The 20,806-nt window shown below is 61.5% G+C and overlaps 2 protein-coding genes across 3 annotated transcripts; both read left to right on the top strand.

Annotated features, from left to right (window-relative positions):
* Positions 1 to 77: 77 nt before the first annotated feature.
* On the top strand, positions 78 to 2,590 carry VAMP2 (vesicle associated membrane protein 2). Its single transcript, XM_038536804.1, has 5 exons — positions 78 to 123; positions 626 to 746; positions 1,201 to 1,359; positions 1,459 to 1,510; positions 2,089 to 2,590. Coding segments are annotated over exons 1-5 (351 nt in total). The 5' UTR covers positions 78 to 121; the 3' UTR covers positions 2,106 to 2,590.
* A 2,998-nt stretch (positions 2,591 to 5,588) lies between these two features.
* PER1 (period circadian regulator 1) lies at positions 5,589 to 20,390 on the top strand. 2 transcript variants are annotated; one of them, XM_038536803.1, is made up of 23 exons: positions 5,589 to 5,687; positions 11,062 to 11,466; positions 11,570 to 11,668; positions 11,774 to 11,928; positions 12,025 to 12,146; positions 12,239 to 12,440; positions 12,596 to 12,647; positions 12,785 to 12,927; positions 13,315 to 13,393; positions 13,471 to 13,577; positions 13,733 to 13,886; positions 13,975 to 14,083; positions 14,178 to 14,309; positions 14,537 to 14,642; positions 14,747 to 14,918; positions 15,004 to 15,134; positions 15,347 to 15,523; positions 15,949 to 16,191; positions 17,108 to 17,718; positions 18,145 to 18,331; positions 18,503 to 18,692; positions 18,984 to 19,134; positions 19,493 to 20,390. In XM_038536803.1, exons 2-23 carry the CDS (start codon positions 11,192 to 11,194, stop codon positions 19,778 to 19,780), a joined length of 3,885 nt encoding a protein of 1,294 aa, XP_038392731.1. In that variant the 5' UTR covers positions 5,589 to 5,687; positions 11,062 to 11,191; the 3' UTR covers positions 19,781 to 20,390. The 2 variants fall into 2 exon arrangements, with proteins under 2 accessions (XP_038392731.1, XP_038392729.1); XM_038536801.1 differs by lacking the exon at positions 5,589 to 5,687 and adding an exon at positions 9,431 to 9,585.
* Positions 20,391 to 20,806: the final 416 nt, after the last annotated feature.

Below are 20,806 nucleotides of genomic sequence, written 5' to 3'. Positions count from 1 at the left end.
ACGTGCGGCCGCCATCTTCCCGTCCCGGGCAGCCAGCGCCAGTCGGAGCCAGCGCGAGCCGCCGCCGCCGCCGCCGCCGCCGCCGCCGCCGCCGCCGAGCCGTCCGCCTGCCGCCCCCGCCATGTGAGTCGGCCGCCCGCGCCCGCACCGGGCCTGCCCGCGCCGGCCGCCGCCCTTGGGAGCCGGTCCGGGGAGCGCCCGGGGTTCGGCCGGCGCCCCGAGGCCAGGCCGGCGCCCGTGACTGCGCGCGGGCGGCTGCAGAGAGCGCCGCGTCCCGGGCTGGCCGCGCGGGCGGAGGCCGCGGGAGGGAGCGGGCCCGCCGTCCGCCGCCCCTGGCCTCGCCGCCGCCCGTCATTGCGGGTCGACCCCGCACCTTGTCTTGGAGGTCGCCCTCATTTGACGGACGGGGAAACTGAGGCCCCCTCAGGAGGGGGGAGGGGGCCTGACTCAAGGTCACGCAGCTGGGCGGCCGTGGGGCCGGACGCCGCGCAGGGCTCCCCTCGGTGGCCTTCCTCCGGGGAAGGAGAAAGGGAGGGACGGATGGATGGACAGGAGGATGGGCGGAGCCCTGGCCGCGGGGCCGGCGGCTCCAGGCCTCGGGTCTTACTCCGTCCCTGCCCCTCAGGTCGGCTACCGCTGCCACCGCCCCCCCTGCCGCCCCGGCTGGGGAGGGAGGCCCCCCGGCGCCCCCTCCAAACCTCACCAGTAACAGGAGACTGCAGCAGACCCAGGCCCAGGTGGATGAGGTGAGTGTGGGGGGTGTCAGGCGGCGGGAAGGACCCCGACGGTTGGCACCGGTGGGGAGGGGGCATCCTGTGTTGGAGATGCTGAGTTTATGAGTTTAGGGACAAAGACGTACCCTGCCCCTGCCCAGCTCAGCTTGCATTTGGAACGGCCTGGGGTGTTAGTCAACCTTGATGGGCTGGGGAGTTTGGGTCCCGGCAGGTGTGGTCTGGCGACGCACAGGCTGCTTAGAGGGTGCTGCTCTGACATCTGAGATGTCTTGTCTGGCTGTCAGCATGCCCCTGATGTGTGCTCCTTACATGTCCCCAGGTGTGCTAGGGATGTTCTCTGTGTGTCCTTGGCATGTTAGCCGGGCAGCATCGGGGTGCATGTTCACTCTGTGGGTGCATGGTTGAGGACTGTGCCCTCACTGAGGCGGCCTTGGCACACCCCCTGCCTCGTGGGCCCCTCCTTCAGGTGGTGGACATCATGAGGGTGAATGTGGACAAGGTCCTGGAGCGGGACCAGAAGCTGTCCGAGCTGGACGACCGTGCAGATGCACTCCAGGCAGGGGCCTCCCAGTTTGAAACAAGCGCAGCCAAGCTCAAGCGCAAATACTGGTGGAAAAACCTCAAGGTAAGGGTGGAGGCACGCAAGAGGGCTGGCATGAGAACTGGTGGGTGACGAGGGTGTCACGGTCTGTATCACTGACCCTCCCCCCTTTCTCGCCCCCAGATGATGATCATCTTGGGAGTGATTTGCGCCATCATCCTCATCATCATCATCGGTGAGTAGGGCAGGATTGGCTAGGGCCCTTTCTCTGGAGGGGTTTCCCCTTCTAGGTCTTGAAGGTCATTAACCTAGTTTGTACTATTCAGCAGAAAGTATATATAGCTGGCAGTGCAGCTCTGATTCATCTAGAGCCCCAAACCTTGCTGCACTTTGTTTGGTTCTAGGCAATTCTTGTTAAGATTTTTGGAAACAGGAAAGCTGGTGGATCAGCACTGCTCCCTTGAGGATCCTTTTTGGGCCTAAACCTAGTCTGGGAACCCTGGAATTGGGAAGTGGGAGAGCAGGTGAGGCCCAGGGGCTTGAGACATGGCTAGGAAGCCAAACACCCTACTGTTTGAGAGCTTGTGGGCCAGACACACAGATAGATGATTGGAGTCTGTGGCCCCAAGGCCATACTGTGGAGTTGTAGAGACCTTGGAACCTACCAGCCCAGTCTGTTGCTTTACAGATGGAGAACCTAAGGCCAAGAGGGCTGGGGAGTGGGGAGGCTGGGAGCAGGGCCAGGCCTGATACACTGCTTTCTCTCTCTTTCTTTCTCCCCCTCTCTCCTTCCTTCTCTTTCCCTCTCTACAGTTTACTTCAGCTCTTAAACCCCTGAGGAGCCCGCCCTGCCCAGAGAAGGGCCTCTCCCCATCTCCCCCCACCCCATCCCCAGCAGCTCCTCCACCTCTCAGCCATATCTTCCAGCCCCCTCCCCTGGATCCGCGTGTGTGTGTCCCCGTGTGTGTGCACCCCTGTAAATAGCCAGCTGTTATTTATACATATATAATATTATATATATTTGGTCTGTTTGTAGTTTTATTACTAGAAGATTTTTCCGGTTGTCCTTAACACCCCTTCCTGAGGTTCCCATCTCTTTTCTCTTTTCCTCCTTCCCCTTCTGTCTCTTCCTGACCAGCCCTGAATCCCTTCATTTGCATCTGCTATGCAATAGTCCCTCTTCCTCTTTTCCTTCCCTTGGATTTAGCAGATCCTTCCTCCTACCCTGGCCTTCCCCATACCTCCACTACCTACAAAAAAAAGAAAAAAAAAAAGGAAAAAAAAAGAAAAAACGAAAAAAAAAAAAAAAAAAAAAGCAACTGTCCAGGCCTCCCTGGGTGCATCTTTGCATCTTTGGGAGGCCCTGAGACTGGCCCCACTTGGTCCTAAGAATCCCAAGGTCTTCTGGGAGCTTCCAGCATGTTAATTAGCATTCATTTACATACTGACATCCCTTTTGGTTTCCTCTTTTTTTGTTCCATTACTCTTCATTCTTTGAACCCGTGTTTCTTTTTTACTGAGGAGTTAGTCCCCACGGTCCTTGTATCAGTCTTTCATTTGCATGACATTACTTGCAGGTGGTGGGAGCCTGGGCTTTTGGGGAGCCAGGCCCTTCCGGCCCCCCAGAATCACCCCCTCCTGGCCCCTCTAGTCTGGTTTGCCTCCCTATCCCCATTTCCCAAACCTCTTGTCCCTTCCTCCCCCATCCCCCAGCTGGTGTGTAAGTGTCTTGGAGTTCAGTGTGTCATGATGGACCAATAGTTTTGCCACTTGGAGTCTCTCCCCACATTCCTGCTCCCCAGTTTTCATGTGGGGCACTCAACCGACATTCCCATGGGGTCTCCCTCCCTCCCATCCTCCTGATCTGCCTCCTCCTCCTCCCATCAGGAGAGTTTGGGGGTTGGCCACAATCTGACTCTTTGGGAGAGATGGCTGCCAGTGTGTGGGGGGTCATCACTGCCTTGGGGAGGAGTGGGGCAGGGCAGAGAATCCCCCCAATTCCTGCCTGAAATCTGGCCCCACCCTTGCTGGGGGTTGGACTGAAAACTCCCCTCCCCAATTTGAGGGGGTGTTGCTCCCATCACTGCCCAGCTCCTCTGACTGCCCCCCTGAATTCAGGGCGGGGGTACTAGTCACTGCCAATGTGTGTATGGGACTTGCTGGAAGATGGGGATTCTCGCCCCTCTCCAGGGCAGTTGAGCCCAGAGAGTTGTCTTCTCCTTAGGTGAAGTGATAGAGGAAGGGTCTAATGTCTTTAAATGGCACAATTTTAGGGGTCTGAGGGTGCAGTCCCTTAACCTGGAGGGGACCCCCCCAAACTCTTTCTTCCCCCCACACTCAAGGTTTCTGTATGGAGGGGGAGCAGGGAGATCTAAGCTGTGGTGTGAAAGGGTAGGGAGAGATGCTGGGGGTGGGGGTGCTGTGTTCTATACCCCCCCATATTATCCCAGTGTCCCCTGCCCCCCCCTCCCTCCCTCCCTCCCCCCATGCCCCCAATTCTGTGACGCATCCAGATTGTGAAAATGTACAATAAATGTGTAATGAGTAACCAGTTAGTGTGTGTGCTGAGACCTTTTCTTAACCAGTGGGAAGGGTACAGGATCTGCAGGTCTAACAGGAAAGTTGAGAAGATACATTCGAAATGGACTGAGCTTTGCTGGAGGGCCTGACCTTGGGCAGAGCCAAGTGTGATTCCCATAGTGGCCACGGGTGGGCATCAGGCGCTGCTGGAGGAAGTGTTGTCGATTGCCAGGGTCAGCCTGGTGAACCTTGAGACTCCAGCTTCCCAACTTCCCTGGTTTCTCTTCTCTGGAGGCATGCTCTTGCGCTTTATGGCTCCCTCTCTACCCCTTGATTTAATTCCCAGATGCTCTGCAGTTGCTCCCGGGGTCATTTATTCCTAGGCCTGAAGTAGATGGCCAACTTCTGCAAACGTCCCCTCCCCTTGGTGCCTCTCACAGGGCTGGCATCCTGGAGGGGTTAACAAATAACAGAGCAGGGCAGCCCTGGGTGGCTCAGTGGTTTAGCGCCTGCCTTTGGCCCAGGGCGTGATCCTGGAGACCCAGGATCTAAGTCCAACGTTGGGCTCCCTGCATGGAGCCGGCTTCTCCCTCTGCCTGTGTCTCTGCCTCTCTCCCTGTGTCTCATGAATAAATAAATAAAAATCTTAAAAAAAAAAAAAAAAAGGTCTAGAGGCGCCTGGGTGGCTCGGTCCATTAAGGGTCCTGGGATCGAGACACTCCCCCCGCCCCCCATTGGGCTCCCTGCTCAGCAAGGAGGCTGCTTCTCTCTGCCCACCCCTTGTGCTCTCTCAAATAACAGGAAATCTTAAAAAAAAAAAAAACAAATAAACGTTCTAAGGGTCCCAGGTGATCTTAAAACTACGCCGTCCTAAAAGCCTCGTTCAACGAGGACTACGTTCCTCACGGTGCTCAGGGCGCTCGCGTACTGCATCTACGGAGGTTTCCCTGCTGCCCCGGACCCGCCCCTTTACAGTGTCAGGGACCTGGCTTTAAACTGCGGCCTGATCCCTGACTGGAGTGTTAATCCAGACAGATTATGCAACCTCTCTGGAGCCCAGGCTCCTTTGTGGGGCGGAGTAGTAGTGGGACGGCCTCTGGGCTTGTGACAGGCGCCTAGCTTGGTCCACAGAGAACGACCCGGGGGGCAGCCGCCATCATCATCATCATCATCATCATCATCATCACGGAGCGCTGAGGTCTGAAGGCTGCTCCACAGTTAGGCCGGCCCCTTCCAGCTTCACGGGGCCTTAGAGACACAGGGCCGGAGACCCAGCGCGGGGGGGCGCCCCGGTTACGCCCGGGTCGGCTCGCCTGGGTCTCGGCCCAAAGCTCCCCAACCACGCCACCGCCGCTCACATCGGCGCTTGCGTGCAGGTCACATTCGCTGCGCCTGCGCACACTCCGCGGGCTCTGGTTAGAGTGTCGTCAAGGAAAATCCCCAGCTTCCAGGTAAACAAGTTGCCGCGTGAGACTGCCGGCACGTGTCCTCTACAGCTCCGAGACCTCCCGGCCTATGAGAAACTTTGGAGGGCGGGACAGGCAGGTCGGAGGATGGGCCACAGCCAATAAGAACTTCTGAAGTGGATGGAGGCGTGACTTTCGGCCAGGCTCCCAATCAACGCGCCGGGGCGGCCCCTCTCGCACGTGGAGCTGTCGCTGCGGGCGGGCAAGCTGACCAATGAGCAGATGACGGCGGCCACGGGCGCCAATGGCGGCTGCGCGGGGGCCGGGCGGCCGCACGCGGCGCGGGGCATGGGTCGGGGCCCCCGGGCCAATGAGCTCGAGGGGCGTGGCCGCGTGGCGAGTGGGCGGGCCTGGGGTGGGGGGAAGCCTGTCCCGGCGCCTCGGTTCGGCAGGGGAAGAAGCCGTGGCCTCTGCTTGCGCGCCAGGGTGAGTGCTCGCGGGTGGGAGGAGACGAGCAGCGGCCGTGTGTGCTTCTCCCGAGTGCTGCGTCCAGATGGGGGCGGTATCAATGGAGTGGGACGGGGGGTCGATCGAATGCAAGATCGCCGCGGGGGGAGCTCTGAGGATCGTGGGGCATGGGACCCTAGGCTCAGCTCCGCAGGGACGAGGGCGGGAGTCTCCGACGTCTGACAGATCCCTCACTGCTCTAGGTGCCTGGACCACTCCCCACCCTCAACCCCGACTGGCCCAGGGGGTCCTGGGAAGGTGGGCTCGGAAGCCCTCAGCTACCCGAGGGAGCCGAGACCCCTACCCCCGGGGTCCCTGACAGTGCGTGGGAGCCGTTCCAGCCCTTGGCTACTGTTTAGATAGGCACCCTAAGCACTTAAAAGACACAGGGGTTCTGAGGCTGGAGGGAGGCCCTGGTAGGGCAGGTCGGAGGGTACCAAAGGGTTGACATGGTGATTCGAGAAAGGGTGGTGAGATGATGTGTGTGATCCTGAGCCCGTCGCATCCGTCGCGGATCTGGATATCGTTCTCCTGCGTAGAGCGGAGGGGCTCCAGAGGCCCACCTTAGAGCCCTCCCTGGGAGTAAAGGTGGAGTAGCTACTGTCCTGAGAGGGAGGGCAGGGTTGTGCGGATTGTCTGTGCATGTGTCTTCCTGAGCCCCTGGACGCCAGGAGGCTCCAACCTCTCCGTATAGCTTTGCTTTCTGTACAAACAGCCGGACCTGTGGCATGGTGACCCGGGGTTGGGTGGAAGAGTGAGCCGGTGGGGCCCCTAGGAAATCCCTGGGTTCAGTGGCTGCTGGGGTGATCACAAGGACTTTGTGAGCGTGTGAAAACTGGGGCTAAGATGATCGGGGGCGCATGTGGGGAGTGCAGACTGGATGTCTGAGACCAGGCTCTGGGAGAGAAGGGGCTGGGTAGATCTATGTTCTAGGCACCAAACTTAGAATCGGCTGTATATTAGAGAAGTGCTGATCCCCCAAATGCTGGGAATCACCGCACAGGTGCCCAAAAGGTAAGATGCCAGAATGACAAGCCATCATCAGAGCTCAGAGCTTAACCGTGGGCTCCATTTCTTAACAGCCGAGAACACATTGTGAGGCAAATTCAGTAACTTCTGAGCCTTAGTTGGTTCTGTGGAATGAGGGTAATCCCCATCACCCAGGGTTGTTCTGGGGATTAAATAAGATAATAGACGTATGGTGTTTAGTGCAATGCCTGGGGCATGGCCTAATGTTTTTGTTTGGCTTTTAGCTAAAAAACCAAAACCCAAAAAACAAAAAAGCCTATAGGATCTCAAAACAACAGTGACAGGAATGCTGTGGTTGGGAACTATTCTCATTCTCAAGTTTTTCTACAAATTTTGGTGACTCCCTCCTCATTTCCCTCTTGGCCTTCTGTTGGTCAGGCACCAACCCAAACCCTCTCCCAGGATCCAGGCCCCGACCTGGGCCACTTGCTCTGTCCCAGTTCGTTTTCCTCATCCTACACCCATTCTTCTCCGCGCCCCTCCTCCCCTCTCTTTGCTGCCATAGTAACAAGAGATTCCAGCTCCGAGGGGGCCTCTGGGAAGGAGCAAAGGTGCGTGTTCTCTCGCAGAACCTGGGCCTCCAGCGTCTCCGCCCCAGCTCTTTGGGATACGGCCAGCAGATGTGTACAGTTTGGCAGGGGGGGGAAGCCAGTGCCAGGAGCTGCGAGAACAGGCCGAGGGGAGGGCGGCTGCGAATCTCGAGAGGAGAGCCAGGCGCAGGGGCGGGGGCGGGGGACCCCTTCCTCCTAATCCTCTCTCCAGGAATCCCTGGCTTTGGGACAGGACGGCTGTCTTCGGTTGGGGGAGGCGCCCAGGCTGGGTGCATGTCCTGGGCCGCCGGCCAAGAGAACACGATGTTCCCAAGTGCGCTGGCCGCCGCCCTCTCGGGCTGGCCGCCTCCCAAACCGCTGCCTCTCCAGCCTCCCCGTCCCACATTCCCCGGCTGACTTGCTCCGCCCTCTTCCTCCGCTTTGACGTCACCGCTCCCTCCCGCCCCCTCTCCTCCATTGACGGCAGCAGGGCCTGGTTACTGTGGGGACTGGGAGGCAGGACAGCCGGGGCCTTGGGAACTGGTGGGGTGGCTGCGGGAGCGCTGGACCCCTTTGTCTACGCAGAACACAGACGTGGAGGTGGGGGTAGGAGAGCCCGGGCTGCCCGTTTATGCGGAGATCACACCCATACCCCGGAGGAGAGCCGGGGAGCAAGGAAAACCGGGTTTCCAGAGGAGAGGTGTCTGCACATGAGACAAGGGACCGGGCCACAGTTTAGGAGTTGGGGGGACATTTCCAAGGAGATGACACTGAAGAACCAGACTCCTGAGTCCTTTGTTTACTGTGTTTCCTGGCTTTGGTTTTTCTGGGTTGTTTTATGACCCCGCTGTGCCCCATCTTTTGCACAGAGCCCTCCCCTTGCCCCCTCCACAGGGATGGCCACTGTTAAGGAGAGCTTAGGCCACGTGACAGTGAGGGAGTGCACCCCCATCTGATTATGTCAGCGTCAGCTTGGGGACCTCTTCAATTGCCACCCACAGTAACAGGGAGCCCTGGGAGGCACTACTCATGGCCGTCTTGGATGGAACAGTGTGTCACTGCGGTTGTTCCCCAGCTCATCCTGGCACTTTATTTCCCCAAATCAGGACTCAGTGTTCTGTCCCCCTCCCCTTTACAGAAAGCATGCTTTCCAGCTCCTGCTCCATCGCTGAGACCCCTTGTCCTCCCTCAATCTATCCTTGTTTACAACAAAGTCACTGTATTTATTGATCACCTATGGTGCTACATCAGGCTGTGTCCTGGGTACTGGGGAATACAGTGAGGTGACAGATGAGGTCCTCGGCTTTCTATTGTCCCAGTGGTGGGGATCTGAAGCCCTTGCCGCCCACCTGTGTCTCTCTAGGGTCCCACTTGCTCTCTTCCCTTGGCCACTCCCTTTGTTTCCCTGTAGTCCTGGCTTCCTGGCCCCCACTTTGGGGCAGTCCTGACTGTGGGTGGCTGCATCCTCAGGAGAGAAGCAGCAACTGTCATTGGGTACGGAAGCACCTGGCATTGTTTCCTTTCACAGCCTTTAAGGACCCTGGCTGTCCCTTTTGTCCTCCCCTGCACTCCACCCCCTATCACATGGGAACTCTCAATTGCTATCGTCGTGGCTGTCCACAGGATCTGAAGTCTCAGAGGAAGAGGCTGGATAAAATGGCTTTATTGTGATGACAAGGGTGGACGGAGGAACCCAGGAGAGGCCAAGCTGGGTTTCTGTGTGCCCCACCCCCTCTCACCTGTCCTCCCAGGGACCAGCCATCTCATCCAGCCTGGCCCACCCCCAGGGTCTGCGTTCCTTTCCCCCACCTCTGGCAAGGCCAAGGTGTCCTGTTCTGCAGGGCTGTACAGTCCAGGGAGTGGACTTCTCTTAAGCACCCACCGCAGCCCGGCGATTCCCCTGAAGGGCAGCTTACCTCCCGACCCCTCCCTCCCTTCCTCCCTCCCTTCCTCCCTCCCTCCCTCCCTCCCTCCTTCCCTCCCTCCTTCCCTCCCTCCCGTTATTCACTGTGCAAGGCGTTCTAAGCCCGTTGGCTGCGTGGTGGTGTCTGGGGCCCTTCAGCCCAGCGCCAGCACCCAGGTCCACGTGCGCCCGTGTGTGTGACACAGCCCTGACCTCAGTAGGGGCCAGTAGCCAATCAGGCGCCGGGACGGGATCCCCAGCCAATCGGGGGCGGGGCCTGCGGCTCCGCGGCAGGAGGCCAATGAGGGGCAGTGCCTGGCATTATGCAACCCGCCTCCTGGCCCCGCGAAGCTTCCACTCGGCGGAGGGCTGCAACGGCGGCGGGCAGGAGGCCGGAGAGAGCTCGCGCGGCCAGGTAGGCATCCCCAGGGCCCCCCCGGGGCCGGTCTCCTGCGCCGAGTCGGGCCGCCGCCGTTTCCAGCCTCAGGCTCTGCTTTGGGCCCCGGCGCTCGGACCGCGTGCCGGCAATCCGCCTTCCCTGGCGCGGCCCACCCCCTCTGTGCCGTCGGGAACCGAGGTGTTCCTCGCAACCCTGCATCGGCTGTCCGCGCGCCTGATCCGCTTACCTGAACCCCGGCCTTGACCTCTCCTCCCAGCGAGCCCGGACCCACACCCGAACCTCGGCAGGCAGACCCCCGCCGCCTTTCTCGTCACTCGGGGGTCCCTGCTTTTGCCCCGGCTCCGGGACCCCTTCAGGCTTTCCGCGCTCCCCGCCCTCCCCCCTCCAGGCCCTGGCCCCGCGCCGGCCGTGATGTAAGCCTGGTTCAGGCTGGAACATCCCGTTCCCGGCGCTAGTTCCTGCTGCTGGCCACAGCCTTCCTTTTTCTACTGGCGCTCAGAAAATGCTCCGGGGGTTGGGGGTGTGGTTGGACGAGGAGTAGGGGACGAACTACCCTCTGGCGGCGGTGTGGCCCCTGCTCACAGCTCAGTGTGTCCGCTTCGGATGGGGGTGGGGTGATGGGGTGGAATCTGTAAAAGTAGAGGGCCGAGGAGAGAGGATTCCCGTGTCCCTGACAATGGCGGGTGCCGGCGTGGGGTCTGGGGGCCGGGAGAACGAGCAGGGGCCGGTGTCGCCTCGTCTTGACCAGAATGGCCGGGATCCCGGCGAGCGCCGGGCGGAGGAGCCTTTGAGCCGAGGGCGGTGGCAGTTGTGTTTTGCCCTGGGGACCAGGGTCGGCCGCTGGAAACCCGATGGGCTGCCCTTCTTCGTGTGGCCACCGGGCCCTCCCGGGCCTGAGGGTGCATTCGAGGTGGGCGACCCGCGGCCGCGCCCGCCAGCGTGGGAGTGGGTCGATCCCCGGCTCCGTCGGGAAATGGGGGAGGGGTCGCCCCTCCCGCCCTCCCGTGGTCCCTCCAGCAACCGCTGAGCTCAGCTGCTGACGTCGGTTTCCTTGGCGACCGCGGCGGCGGCGGAAGCGCGTGGTGGGGCCGCGCGAGTCCGTGCGCATGTGCGGCGGGGGTGGTGCCGCCCCCGGATAAAATTAGCCCGGAGGCCTAAATATAGGAGGCGACCGGCTTGCCCCCTGCCCCGAGGCCTCGCAGTCCGGGCAGAGTGGGGGCCTGCTGGGGATCTGGGGATAGAAAGCGCCCGGGCTTTGGCTCCGCTCTCCTGGGCCACGGTGGCAGGGGCCGTGGATGGAGGAAGGCCCGAGAAAGGCCCCTTCCCACCTGCAGCAGCCCCCCCTACCCGCATGGGAAGCAGAACTTGCCCAGGCTCCCTGTCGGCGGGATGCCTGGGTCTCCGGGGACGCGGGGGCACACGGGGGAGGTCTGGGTGAAACCCGGCTGCTCACCTTTCTCCAAGCTTGCCTTCTTTGGTCTCCCTGTCCAGGTGCTGTCTGTGATCGAACTTCTCAACCCTCTCACCTCACTCCCCCAGCCAGGCCGCCCGGCCCCCTTGTGTGCTCGTGGTGGCCTCTCTGCCTTCCCTGTTTTCCTCCTGCCCTCCCCATGGCCCAGACATGAGCGGCCCCCTAGAAGGGGCTGATGGGGGAGGGGACCCAGGGCCAGGGGAGTCCTTTTGCCCTGGAGGGGCCCCATCCCCTGGGCCTCTACAGCACCCGTCTTGCCCTGGCCCTGGCCTGGCAGATGACACAGATGCCAACAGCAATGGCTCCAGCGGCAATGAATCCAATGGGCCAGAGTCCAGGGGAGCATCTCAGCGCAGCTCCCATAGCTCCTCTTCTGGCAATGGCAAGGACTCCGCCCTGCTGGAGACCACTGAGAGCAGCAAGAGGTGTGTAGGGATGTATATTGCAGGGTAGGGGAGTAGCTGAGCTAGAGGATAGGCATATGCTGTTGGCCACTTTCTCATCTTGGGTCTGTTGCTTCTCCCCCAGCACAAACTCTCAGAGTCCATCCCCACCCAGCAGTTCCATTGCCTACAGCCTCCTGAGTGCCAGCTCAGAGCAGGACAACCCGTCTACCAGTGGCTGCAGGTTCGTGGGCTTGGGGGCCAGAGGAGAGTGTGGGGGGAGTGGGGAGCCTGTGCCCTGATCTGGGGCTAATGTCTCTACCCCCCTCCCTCCCTGTGGGCCCTGCAGCAGTGAACAGTCAGCTCGGGCAAGGACCCAGAAGGAACTTATGACGGCTCTGCGGGAGCTCAAGCTTCGGCTGCCGCCAGAGCGCCGGGGCAAGGGCCGCTCTGGGACCCTGGCCACGCTACAGTATGCTCTGGCCTGTGTCAAGCAGGTGCAGGGTGAGTGTGGCGCTTCCGGGGAAGCCAATGCCAGGTCCTGGGCTCCTGCACTAGGGCAGTCTCCGCACTAAATACCTCACTGCCTTCACCTCGCAGCCAACCAGGAATACTACCAACAGTGGAGCCTGGAGGAGGGTGAGCCTTGTGCCATGGATATGTCCGTCTACACCTTGGAGGAGCTGGAGCACGTCACGTCTGAGTACACGCTTCGCAACCAGGTGAGCCGCAGCCCGGCCTCTCTGTCCTTATGCACCACCCTCCTCACATGCATAGCTGCTGAATCTTCCTCCATCTTCACTTTCCTGCCTAGGATACCTTCTCCGTGGCTGTCTCCTTCCTGACAGGCCGCATCGTCTACATTTCTGAGCAGGCAGGCGTCCTGCTGCGCTGCAAGCGGGATGTGTTCCGGGGCACCCGCTTCTCAGAGCTGCTGGCTCCCCAGGACGTGGGCGTCTTCTATGGTTCCACTGCCCCCTCTCGCCTGCCCACCTGGGGTGCTGGGGCCTCAGCAGGTGAGGCTCCCAAGTGCCTGCGAGGAGGGACCAGCAGTCCCAGGAAGCTCCTGCTGTGAGGGACCCAGGGACCCCAGCGTTTCCTGGCTGGGTGCTTTTCAGCCCAGGGTGAGGTTGGCAGGGGTCATTCTTAGTGCTTTTCTGGTCTGTTCCAGGTTCGGGCCTCAAGGACTTCACCCAGGAGAAGTCTGTCTTCTGCCGTATCAGGTAGCTGGGGGAAGTGGGAGCGGAACCCCTCCCACCCTCCGCTCCCTGCCTCTTTGCTGCGTGGGCGGTGGCCTTGAGGTGAAGGGTGGGTGGCCCTCCACGGAGAGTCACTAATGCCTCTTTCTCTCCCTTGGTAGAGGAGGTCCTGACCGGGATTCAGGGCCTCGGTACCAGCCATTCCGCCTAACGCCATATGTGACCAAGATCCGGGTCTCAGACGGGGCGCCTGCACAGCCATGCTGCCTGCTCATCGCTGAGCGCATCCACTCGGGTTATGAAGGTATGTGGGCATCAGGCCTGGCCTAGTAGGAGGCAGGGTGACTTCCCTGGGCTATGGGTGAAGTCTCCATCCTTCAGAATTTTGGGACAGAGAAGGTACCGGAAGGAAGAAGGTTTGAGGCCGTTTTTAGAGGGTTTGAGGCCGTTTTTAGAGGGAACATTGGACGAGCACCAGGAGCTAGGAGCTGGGAAAGGAGTATGCTTTGATCTTCAGGTTCACTCTGGGTGTGGAGTAGGGGAATTCTCCAGACCCTCTTTGTAGGCTACACAGCCCCGGGCTGAGCTGTGGGGAGGATTGCCAGCCAGCTTGAGCCCTAGGTGGCATGGGCGGGCAGGGAAGCTGGACCCTTCTGGAGAGAACCCAATGGCCACGTTTGCTGTGCCTCAGCTCCCCGGATCCCCCCTGACAAAAGGATCTTCACCACTCGGCATACACCCAGCTGCCTCTTCCAGGATGTGGATGAAAGGTGAGCTCAGGACCTGGAAGAAAATGGGGTGGCCAGGGCTGAGGCCATGGCCACTCTGATGCCACCTCCCTTTTCAGGGCTGCCCCACTGCTGGGCTACCTCCCCCAGGACCTCTTGGGAGCTCCAGTGCTCCTGTTCTTGCATCCCGAGGACCGACCCCTCATGCTGGCCATCCATAAGAAGAGTGAGTTCTCTCTCTCCTGCTCTCCCTTCTCAGCTATCTGCAGGGCTTCTCGATGGCCATGCTTGTGGTTGTATCTTTCGGGGCCTTGGTCTCCCAGGTCCCCAGGGGGTGGTCCTCCGTCCTGCTGAACCTCACCTCATTTCCCACCCCTACAGTCCTGCAGTTGGCTGGTCAGCCCTTCGACCACTCCCCTATCCGTTTCTGCGCCCGCAATGGGGAGTATGTCACCATGGACACCAGTTGGGCCGGCTTCGTGCACCCTTGGAGCCGTAAGGTGGCCTTTGTCTTGGGCCGCCACAAAGTACGCACGTAAGTGGGCCATGCCCCAGGGCTGGCTCCATGGGCTGCGTCTCTGCAGGAGGGGGCAGGCCTCAGCTTACCCTCCCCCACCCCACAGGGCACCCCTGAATGAGGATGTGTTCACTCCCCCGGCCCCTAGCCCGGCTCTGTCTCTGGACTCTGATATCCAGGAGCTCTCGGAGCAGATCCACCGGTTGCTATTACAGGTGAATGTGGAGGGGTGGGGCTTGGAAATGAGGAGATGAGGTAGGGGTGGGGAGCAGGGCTGAGCCATCTAACCCGTTTGTCCTCCTGCCTCAGCCTGTGCACAGCCCCAGTCCCAGTGGGCTCTGTGGAGTGGGCCCCATCACTTCCCCAGGCCCTCTCCTCAGCCCTGGCTCCTCCAGTGATAGCAACGGGGGTGATGCCGAGGGGCCTGGGCCTCCTGCACCGGTGAGTGTCCCTCCTCCACTCCACCCTCCAGGCTTGCATTCCCCTGGTGCTCTCAGAACCATCATGGCCAGGCCCAGAGGAGCTCAGCCCCATCTCTCTGCCTTTTCCTTCTGGTCCTGCTCTCACCATGGCCTCCTCGCCTGCTCACTGGTACCTCTCGCTACTCTGTGCCCTGGGCTTCTGATGTTGGCTGGACGCTCCCAATGCTGGCCTGCTCTGTCGCACAGGTGACCTTTCAGCAGATCTGTAAGGATGTGCATCTGGTGAAGCACCAGGGCCAGCAACTTTTTATTGAGTCCCGTGCTCGGCCTATGCCCCGGCCCCGCCTCCCTGGTGAGTTGTTTGGGGTGTGGGTGAGGAGTGAGACCTGGAGGTTCCCTGACTTCCACCCCAACCCAGACAAACTTGTCTCTCTGTTTTCTCTGTCCTTGGCCCAGCTACAGGCATGTTCAAGGCCAAGACACTTTCTGGTCAGTTCCCGGACCCAGAACTGGAGATGGTCCCTGCTCCAGGCCCAGCCCCACTCACCTTGACCCCTGAGGAGGCTGAAAGGAAAGAAGCCTCCAGTTGTTCCTACCAGCAGATTAACTGCCTGGACAGCATCCTCAGGTGAGGCCACTGTGAAACCTCCCCACTCGGGCCCTGGCTCACCCCACCTCTAGCCCCACTCTCACCTCCTCTGCCGGCCCCACAGGTACCTGGAGAGCTGTAACATCCCTAGCACGACCAAGCGTAAATGTGCCTCCTCTTCCTCCTGCACCACCTCATCGGCCTCCGACGATGACAAGCAGAGGACGGGTCCAGTCCCTTTGGGGACCAAGAAAGGTAAAGACCTGGCGTGTGCCCTGCCCCTGCTGCCCTGTCCTGCTGGCTCTGTGTCTCTACACATCTGCCTTTGGGGCCCCCCACCTTCCTATACCCTGTCCCCCTCTGGGCCTTCAGATATGCAGACTCCTGCCTCCTGTCCATGCCCTCCACCCCTGCCAGATTTCTTCTTCAGATCTCCTGGGGGTAACTGGCACCATCTCTCTGCACAGATCCACCGGCAGTGCTGTCTGGGGAGGGGGCCAGCCTGCAGAAGGAGCCAGTGGTGGGAGGCGCCCTGAGCCCGCTCGCCCTGGCCAATAAGGCAGAGAGCGTGGTATCTGTCACCAGCCAGTGTAGCTTCAGCTCCACCATCGTCCATGTGGGAGACAAGAAGCCCCCGGAGTCGGGTATGGGCCTGGCGTCAATTCGCACACAGAGCCTAGGATGGGGGGGGGTTCAGGCGTCAGGTGCCTGCAGTGTTTGAGGGTAAGGGCTGTCGAAAACTCCCAGAGGGTCTTTGGGCATCATCATACATGTGAGGGAAGGGTGAAGGGTGGTGAGCTTTCCTTTGGAGGAGAGAGGAGAGGCATGGAGGTGTCACCCTAAGGCACTGTCACTGGAGGGGACTCTATTCTCTCTTGCTCAGGACCACTTTGCACAGAAATGAGGGCCCAGAACGGGTCCTCAGTGGGGAGGAGGTCAAGAGATGCACCTGGGCCCCGGCTTGGCCGTGGGGCAGTGGCCAGGGGTTGGCTGGGCCACTGAGGGGAGGCTGTGGTGTGGCTGCAGGAATGCCTGAGGTAATTCCAATGACCTGTCTCCCCTTTCTCAGACATCATCATGATGGAGGACCTGCCTGGCCTGGCTCCGGGCCCAGCCCCCAGCCCAGCCCCCAGCCCCACGGTAGCCCCTGACCCTGCCCCAGATGCCTACCGCCCAGTGGGCCTGACCAAGGCCGTGCTGTCCCTGCACACACAGAAGGAGGAGCAGGCCTTCCTCAGCCGCTTCCGAGACCTTGGCCGACTGCGGGCGTTCGACAGCTCTTCCCCGGCCCCCCTGGCCCCTGGCGAGCGAGGTAGCCATCCAGGATGTCCCTGAGCCTTGTCCTCTGCTCAGTCTAGGACCAGACTCTCGGGGGCCAGGGGGTGCTTGAGGGAGACAGTCCTGCTCCAGGGCCCTGGGCTTGTGCTGCCTCCATTGCCAGGGCCGGGCTTAGGGACAGGCCCCCAGCTGGCCTCTCCCCACAAGGCTGGGGTTCTGGGCTGCAGCCAGAGGAGGGCAGCCCTGAGGGGGGCTGGCACTGAGACAGGCAGGCAGAGTTGCTCTGCTCCAGGTAAGCAGTTTTAAGCCGAGTTTGGGGCCAGGGGCCAAAGGACGCCCTCCTATGACCAACTTGTCGCTGGTTAAGAGACCCATAGAGACTCCTGGTTGAAGTCAGGCCAGGCGAGCTGGGACACCTCCCGCTGGGGTTGGGGCTTCAAGGGCAGGATGTCAGCCCTCCAGGTGCCTGAGAGAGGCTCCCTGCAGGCGGACACAGGACCTGGGACTGGGCTTTCCCGCCCGCCTCATCGCTCGAGCTAGGCCGAGCGCGGCCTCGACGGGCAGGAGGAGCGCCCAGGCTGGCATTGCTGTGGGAGTTTGGCGGATGGACCGGAGCCGCCTGCCCCCTCATCCGCGGACCCGCCCTGCTTCCTCCCATCGGCCGACGTGCCCCCGTCTTCCGTACACCCCCAGCTCCCCACCACCTGTAACTTTTCCTCTCCTGGCTCCTTTTGCAATAAATCCCCGTGGCCCTGCCTCCTGTGATTCTTCCCTGAAGGTTCCCTCTCCTTCCCCAGGGTCCCTCCTTGTTCTGTGTGGCCCGGGGGCCGAGCTCTTCCTGGGGCCCTCTCCTGCCCTCACCCTGGTCGGAGTGGCAGGGCAGTGAGGGTGGCAGGGATGCCGACGGCCAGGTTGAGGCCCTTGCTGATAACCCTGGTCTCTCCCCACAGGCTGCCACCATGGCCCTGCTCCCCCCGGTCGCCGACACCACTGCCGATCCAAAGCCAAGCGGTCACGCCACCACCAGACCCCCCGGGCCGAAGCCCCCTGCTATGGCTCCCACCCGCCACCTGTGTCACCCTCCGCCCCCTGGCCCCCCCCACCTGCCACTACTCCCTTCCCGGCTGTCGTCCAGCCCTACCCTCTCCCGGTGTTCTCCCCTCGGGGAGGCTCCCAGTCTCTTGCCTCTGCCCCTACAGCTGGGCCCCCTGCAGCCTTCCCTGCCCCGCTCGTGACCCCAATGGTGGCCTTGGTGCTTCCTAACTATCTGTTCCCTACCCCGTCTGGCTACCCCTATGGGGTCCCCCAGACGCCTGCGGAAGGGCCTCCCACCCCTGCCTCCCACTCCCCTTCTCCGTCCCTGCCCCCACCACCCCCCAGCCCTCCCCGCCGGTCGGACTCGCCTCTGTTCAACTCGAGATGCAGCTCCCCGCTCCAGCTAAACCTGCTGCAGCTTGAGGAGCCCCCCCGTGTTGAGGGGGGTGCCACGGCGGGGGGCCCTGGGAGTAGTGCTGGGCCCCCGCCTCCCAGTGAGGAGACTGCTGAGCCAGAGGCCAGACTGGTGAGCACTGACCCCCTGCCCTGTGTCCTTTCACCAGCTCCCACTTAGCCCCCTTCCCTCCTTCTTCCTCCTCCTTGCACATGTCCCTGACCTGTGTCCTGTGTCTCACTGTCTCAGTCTCCAGAAGATGGTGTCGTAGGGTGGGAAACCCCAGCTAAATTTCTGAAGGAGGCAGAAATCCACTGCCTCATCTGTGGAGTGGGGACAGTCCTGTCTGACAGGTGGCGAGGACATCCCAGTAGCTTCTGAGAGCACTCCTGCCTCCTAGGAAGGGTCCGGCACCTCGTCCCTGCTCTTCCCCAGCTGGCCTTGCTGTCATGGGGTGGGAACAGGGAGCACTGGGCCCAGCCGTGTTCCCACCACCCCCCCAGCCAAAGGAAGCCTTGGTGTTGATCTCTTGATCCTGTCCTGTCCACCCCCCTCCAGGTGGAGGTGACAGAGTCCTCCAACCAGGACGCGCTGTCCGGCTCCAGTGACCTGCTGGAGTTGCTGCTGCAGGAGGACTCTCGATCTGGCACAGGCTCTGCTGCCTCGGGCTCCTTGGGCTCCGGCTTGGGCTCTGGGTCTGGCTTAGGCTCCCATGAGGGAGGAAGCACCTCAGCCAGCATCACACGTGAGTGCCCCTCTCCCTCCCCAAACGCCTGCACCTCAGGGCAGGGCAGTGGAACGGGAGGCCAGGCCCTCCTCCTGCAGGCCTGGGGGGCTGCAGACATGGCCTTGAGCAAGGGCTCACTGGTGGGTGCAGTGGCTTGATTCTGGTGGCTGCCCCCCCTTTGCTTCACAGGCAGCAGTCAGAGCAGCCACACGAGCAAGTACTTTGGCAGCATCGACTCTTCAGAGGCTGAAGCAGGGGCTGCTCAGGCCAGGGCTGAGCCTGGGGACCAGGTCATAAAGTACGTGCTCCAGGATCCCATCTGGCTGCTCATGGCCAACGCTGACCAGCGTGTCATGATGACCTACCAGGTGCCCTCCAGGTGAGGAGTGTTAGAGGCCCCCTCTGTCCACCTCCCAGTCCACCCTCACTTCCCACCGAATTTAGGGGGTTCTTTTCCCGGGCTGGCTCTGCCCTAGGCCTTCCCGCCCTGCCCCCTGCTCCTCGGAGCCCCACCATTAGTTCCTTTCAGAACAAATTTTCCTGGGTCTTGGAAGCCCTGAACTCCCTGAGCCCTGGTTGAGGGCAGGAGGCATGGGTGGGAAGAATAGTAGCCTTGTGGGCTCTGGTCCTGGCTCCTAGCCTCTACCGTCCAAACCCCCTCCCCGGGCAGGGACATGGCCACTGTGCTGAAGCAGGATCGGGAGCGGCTGCGGGCCATGCAGAAGCAGCAGCCTCGGTTTTCAGAGGACCAGCGCAGGGAACTGGGTGCTGTGCACTCCTGGGTCCGGAAGGGTCAGCTGCCTCGGGCCCTCGATGTGATGGTGAGAGACGATAGGATCGAGGCTGGGGGCTGATCCCCTCCTTGTCCTCGGGGGGCGGGGGGGGGGGGTTGATTCTGAAGGATGTTTGCTGCAGGGTTAGATAGCATTTAACCACACGAGTCTTTGTAGACCTTTTCTGGGCCAACGCTATGCAGATGGACACTGTCTTGTGGTGGGTTCTAGATAACAGGGTACAGTACACTTTCCCATCTTGTTGGCCCACATGCATGTGTGTAGACGAGTATATTTGTTTGGGAGGACATTCTGGGAAGTGCTCCTGGGCTGGGGGACACGAGGAGCTGGGGTGGCAGGTGAGCAGTGAGAATCCCTCCTGACTTCTCCCCTTTCTCCCTCCAAGGCCTGCGTGGACTGCGGTAGTAGCACCCAAGACCCCGGCCACCCCAATGACCCCCTCTTCTCAGAACTGGATGGACTGGGACTGGAGCCTATGGAGGAGGGTGGAGGCGAGGGCGGAGGCGAGGGTGGAGGTGAGGGTGGGGGTGGTGAGGGTGAGGGCGGAGAAGAGGCCCAGGCTCAAGCTGGGGCCAGAGTCTCCAGCTCTCAGGACCTGGCAATGGAGGAGGAGGAACAAGGGGGGAGCTCATCCAGTCCAGCCTTACCTGCCACAGAAAATGGCACCAGTTAGACCACATTTGGGGGCCCCCTCCGAGAGTGCATGAGAAGCTTCCTTCTCCCATGTTCCACCTCTCAGAACTCGGATGTGGCTGGACCAACCAATAGGAGACTGGCCTGGCTTCTCCCACTTAGGGGGCGGGACCCCCGCCAGCAGCCCAGGGTACAGGGGCTGCCAGGGCTTCTGAGGGGGCACAGGGTGGGATTCATAAACCCGGCCCAGAGAAGCCTCATTTCCCACCTCTGGTGAAGAGCCCTTCCTTCCCCTGGGCAAGGTTGCTGACAAGCTGCTGAAGTGGTCTCTCCAAGTCCCGGCTGAGCCCAGTCCCGGCTGAGCCCAGTCCCGGTCCCTGAGGGTTGGGGCTGCACTTATTTATTGGGGGGAGACAGCTCTCTCTCACCTCCTCCCTGGGTGGGAGGAGGAGGGCCTGAGGCCCAAACAGGACCCAGCGGTCCAAACCCCTAGCTGCTCCAGGGTGGGGGAGGTTGGTGGACCATGGAGTCCCTGGTGCTGCCCCTCAGGTGGGACCCAGGTGTTCTCAGCTGTACCCTCTACCGATGGCATTTGTGTTTTTGATATTGTGTCTTGTTATTTTTTAATACAAAGAGAGAAAAACAAACCACCCCGGCCTTTGTGGAATGAAATGTAGGGTTGGGGGGAGGTGTGGCCCCGCTTTCGTGTGTGTGTGTGTGCGCGCGCGCGCGCCCGCGCGCGCGCAGGGAGAGTGACCGCCCCCTGCCCTGGTACCCCCAGCCCTTGGCGCGGGGCACCCCTGCGGGCAGAAGGGCCTTGCCCTGCCTGTAGCATCTCCTCGGCCCCGGGCGGCTGGTGCCGTCGGGCTCGCCCGCAGAGAGGGGAGCCCGCCCGGCGTGCAGGGGCCCCGAAGCAGGTGAGGGTGCTGCTCTGGCACCGGATCCCACGCAGCAGAGGGCCCCGTCGACGGGGGCTATGGGGCGTCAGCTCACGTACCCACTCAACGCTCCGGTTGGCCCCCCGAGGTGTGGGGGACGGCCGGGGCAGAGCGTCAACCCTCCGGCT

Source organism: Canis lupus, chromosome 5 (genome assembly GCF_011100685.1).
Source record: "Canis lupus familiaris isolate Mischka breed German Shepherd chromosome 5, alternate assembly UU_Cfam_GSD_1.0, whole genome shotgun sequence".
Taxonomy (NCBI): domain Eukaryota; kingdom Metazoa; phylum Chordata; class Mammalia; order Carnivora; family Canidae; genus Canis; species Canis lupus.
Note: the sequence above shows the minus strand (reverse complement) of the source record. Positions and strands in the feature narration are given on the sequence as shown.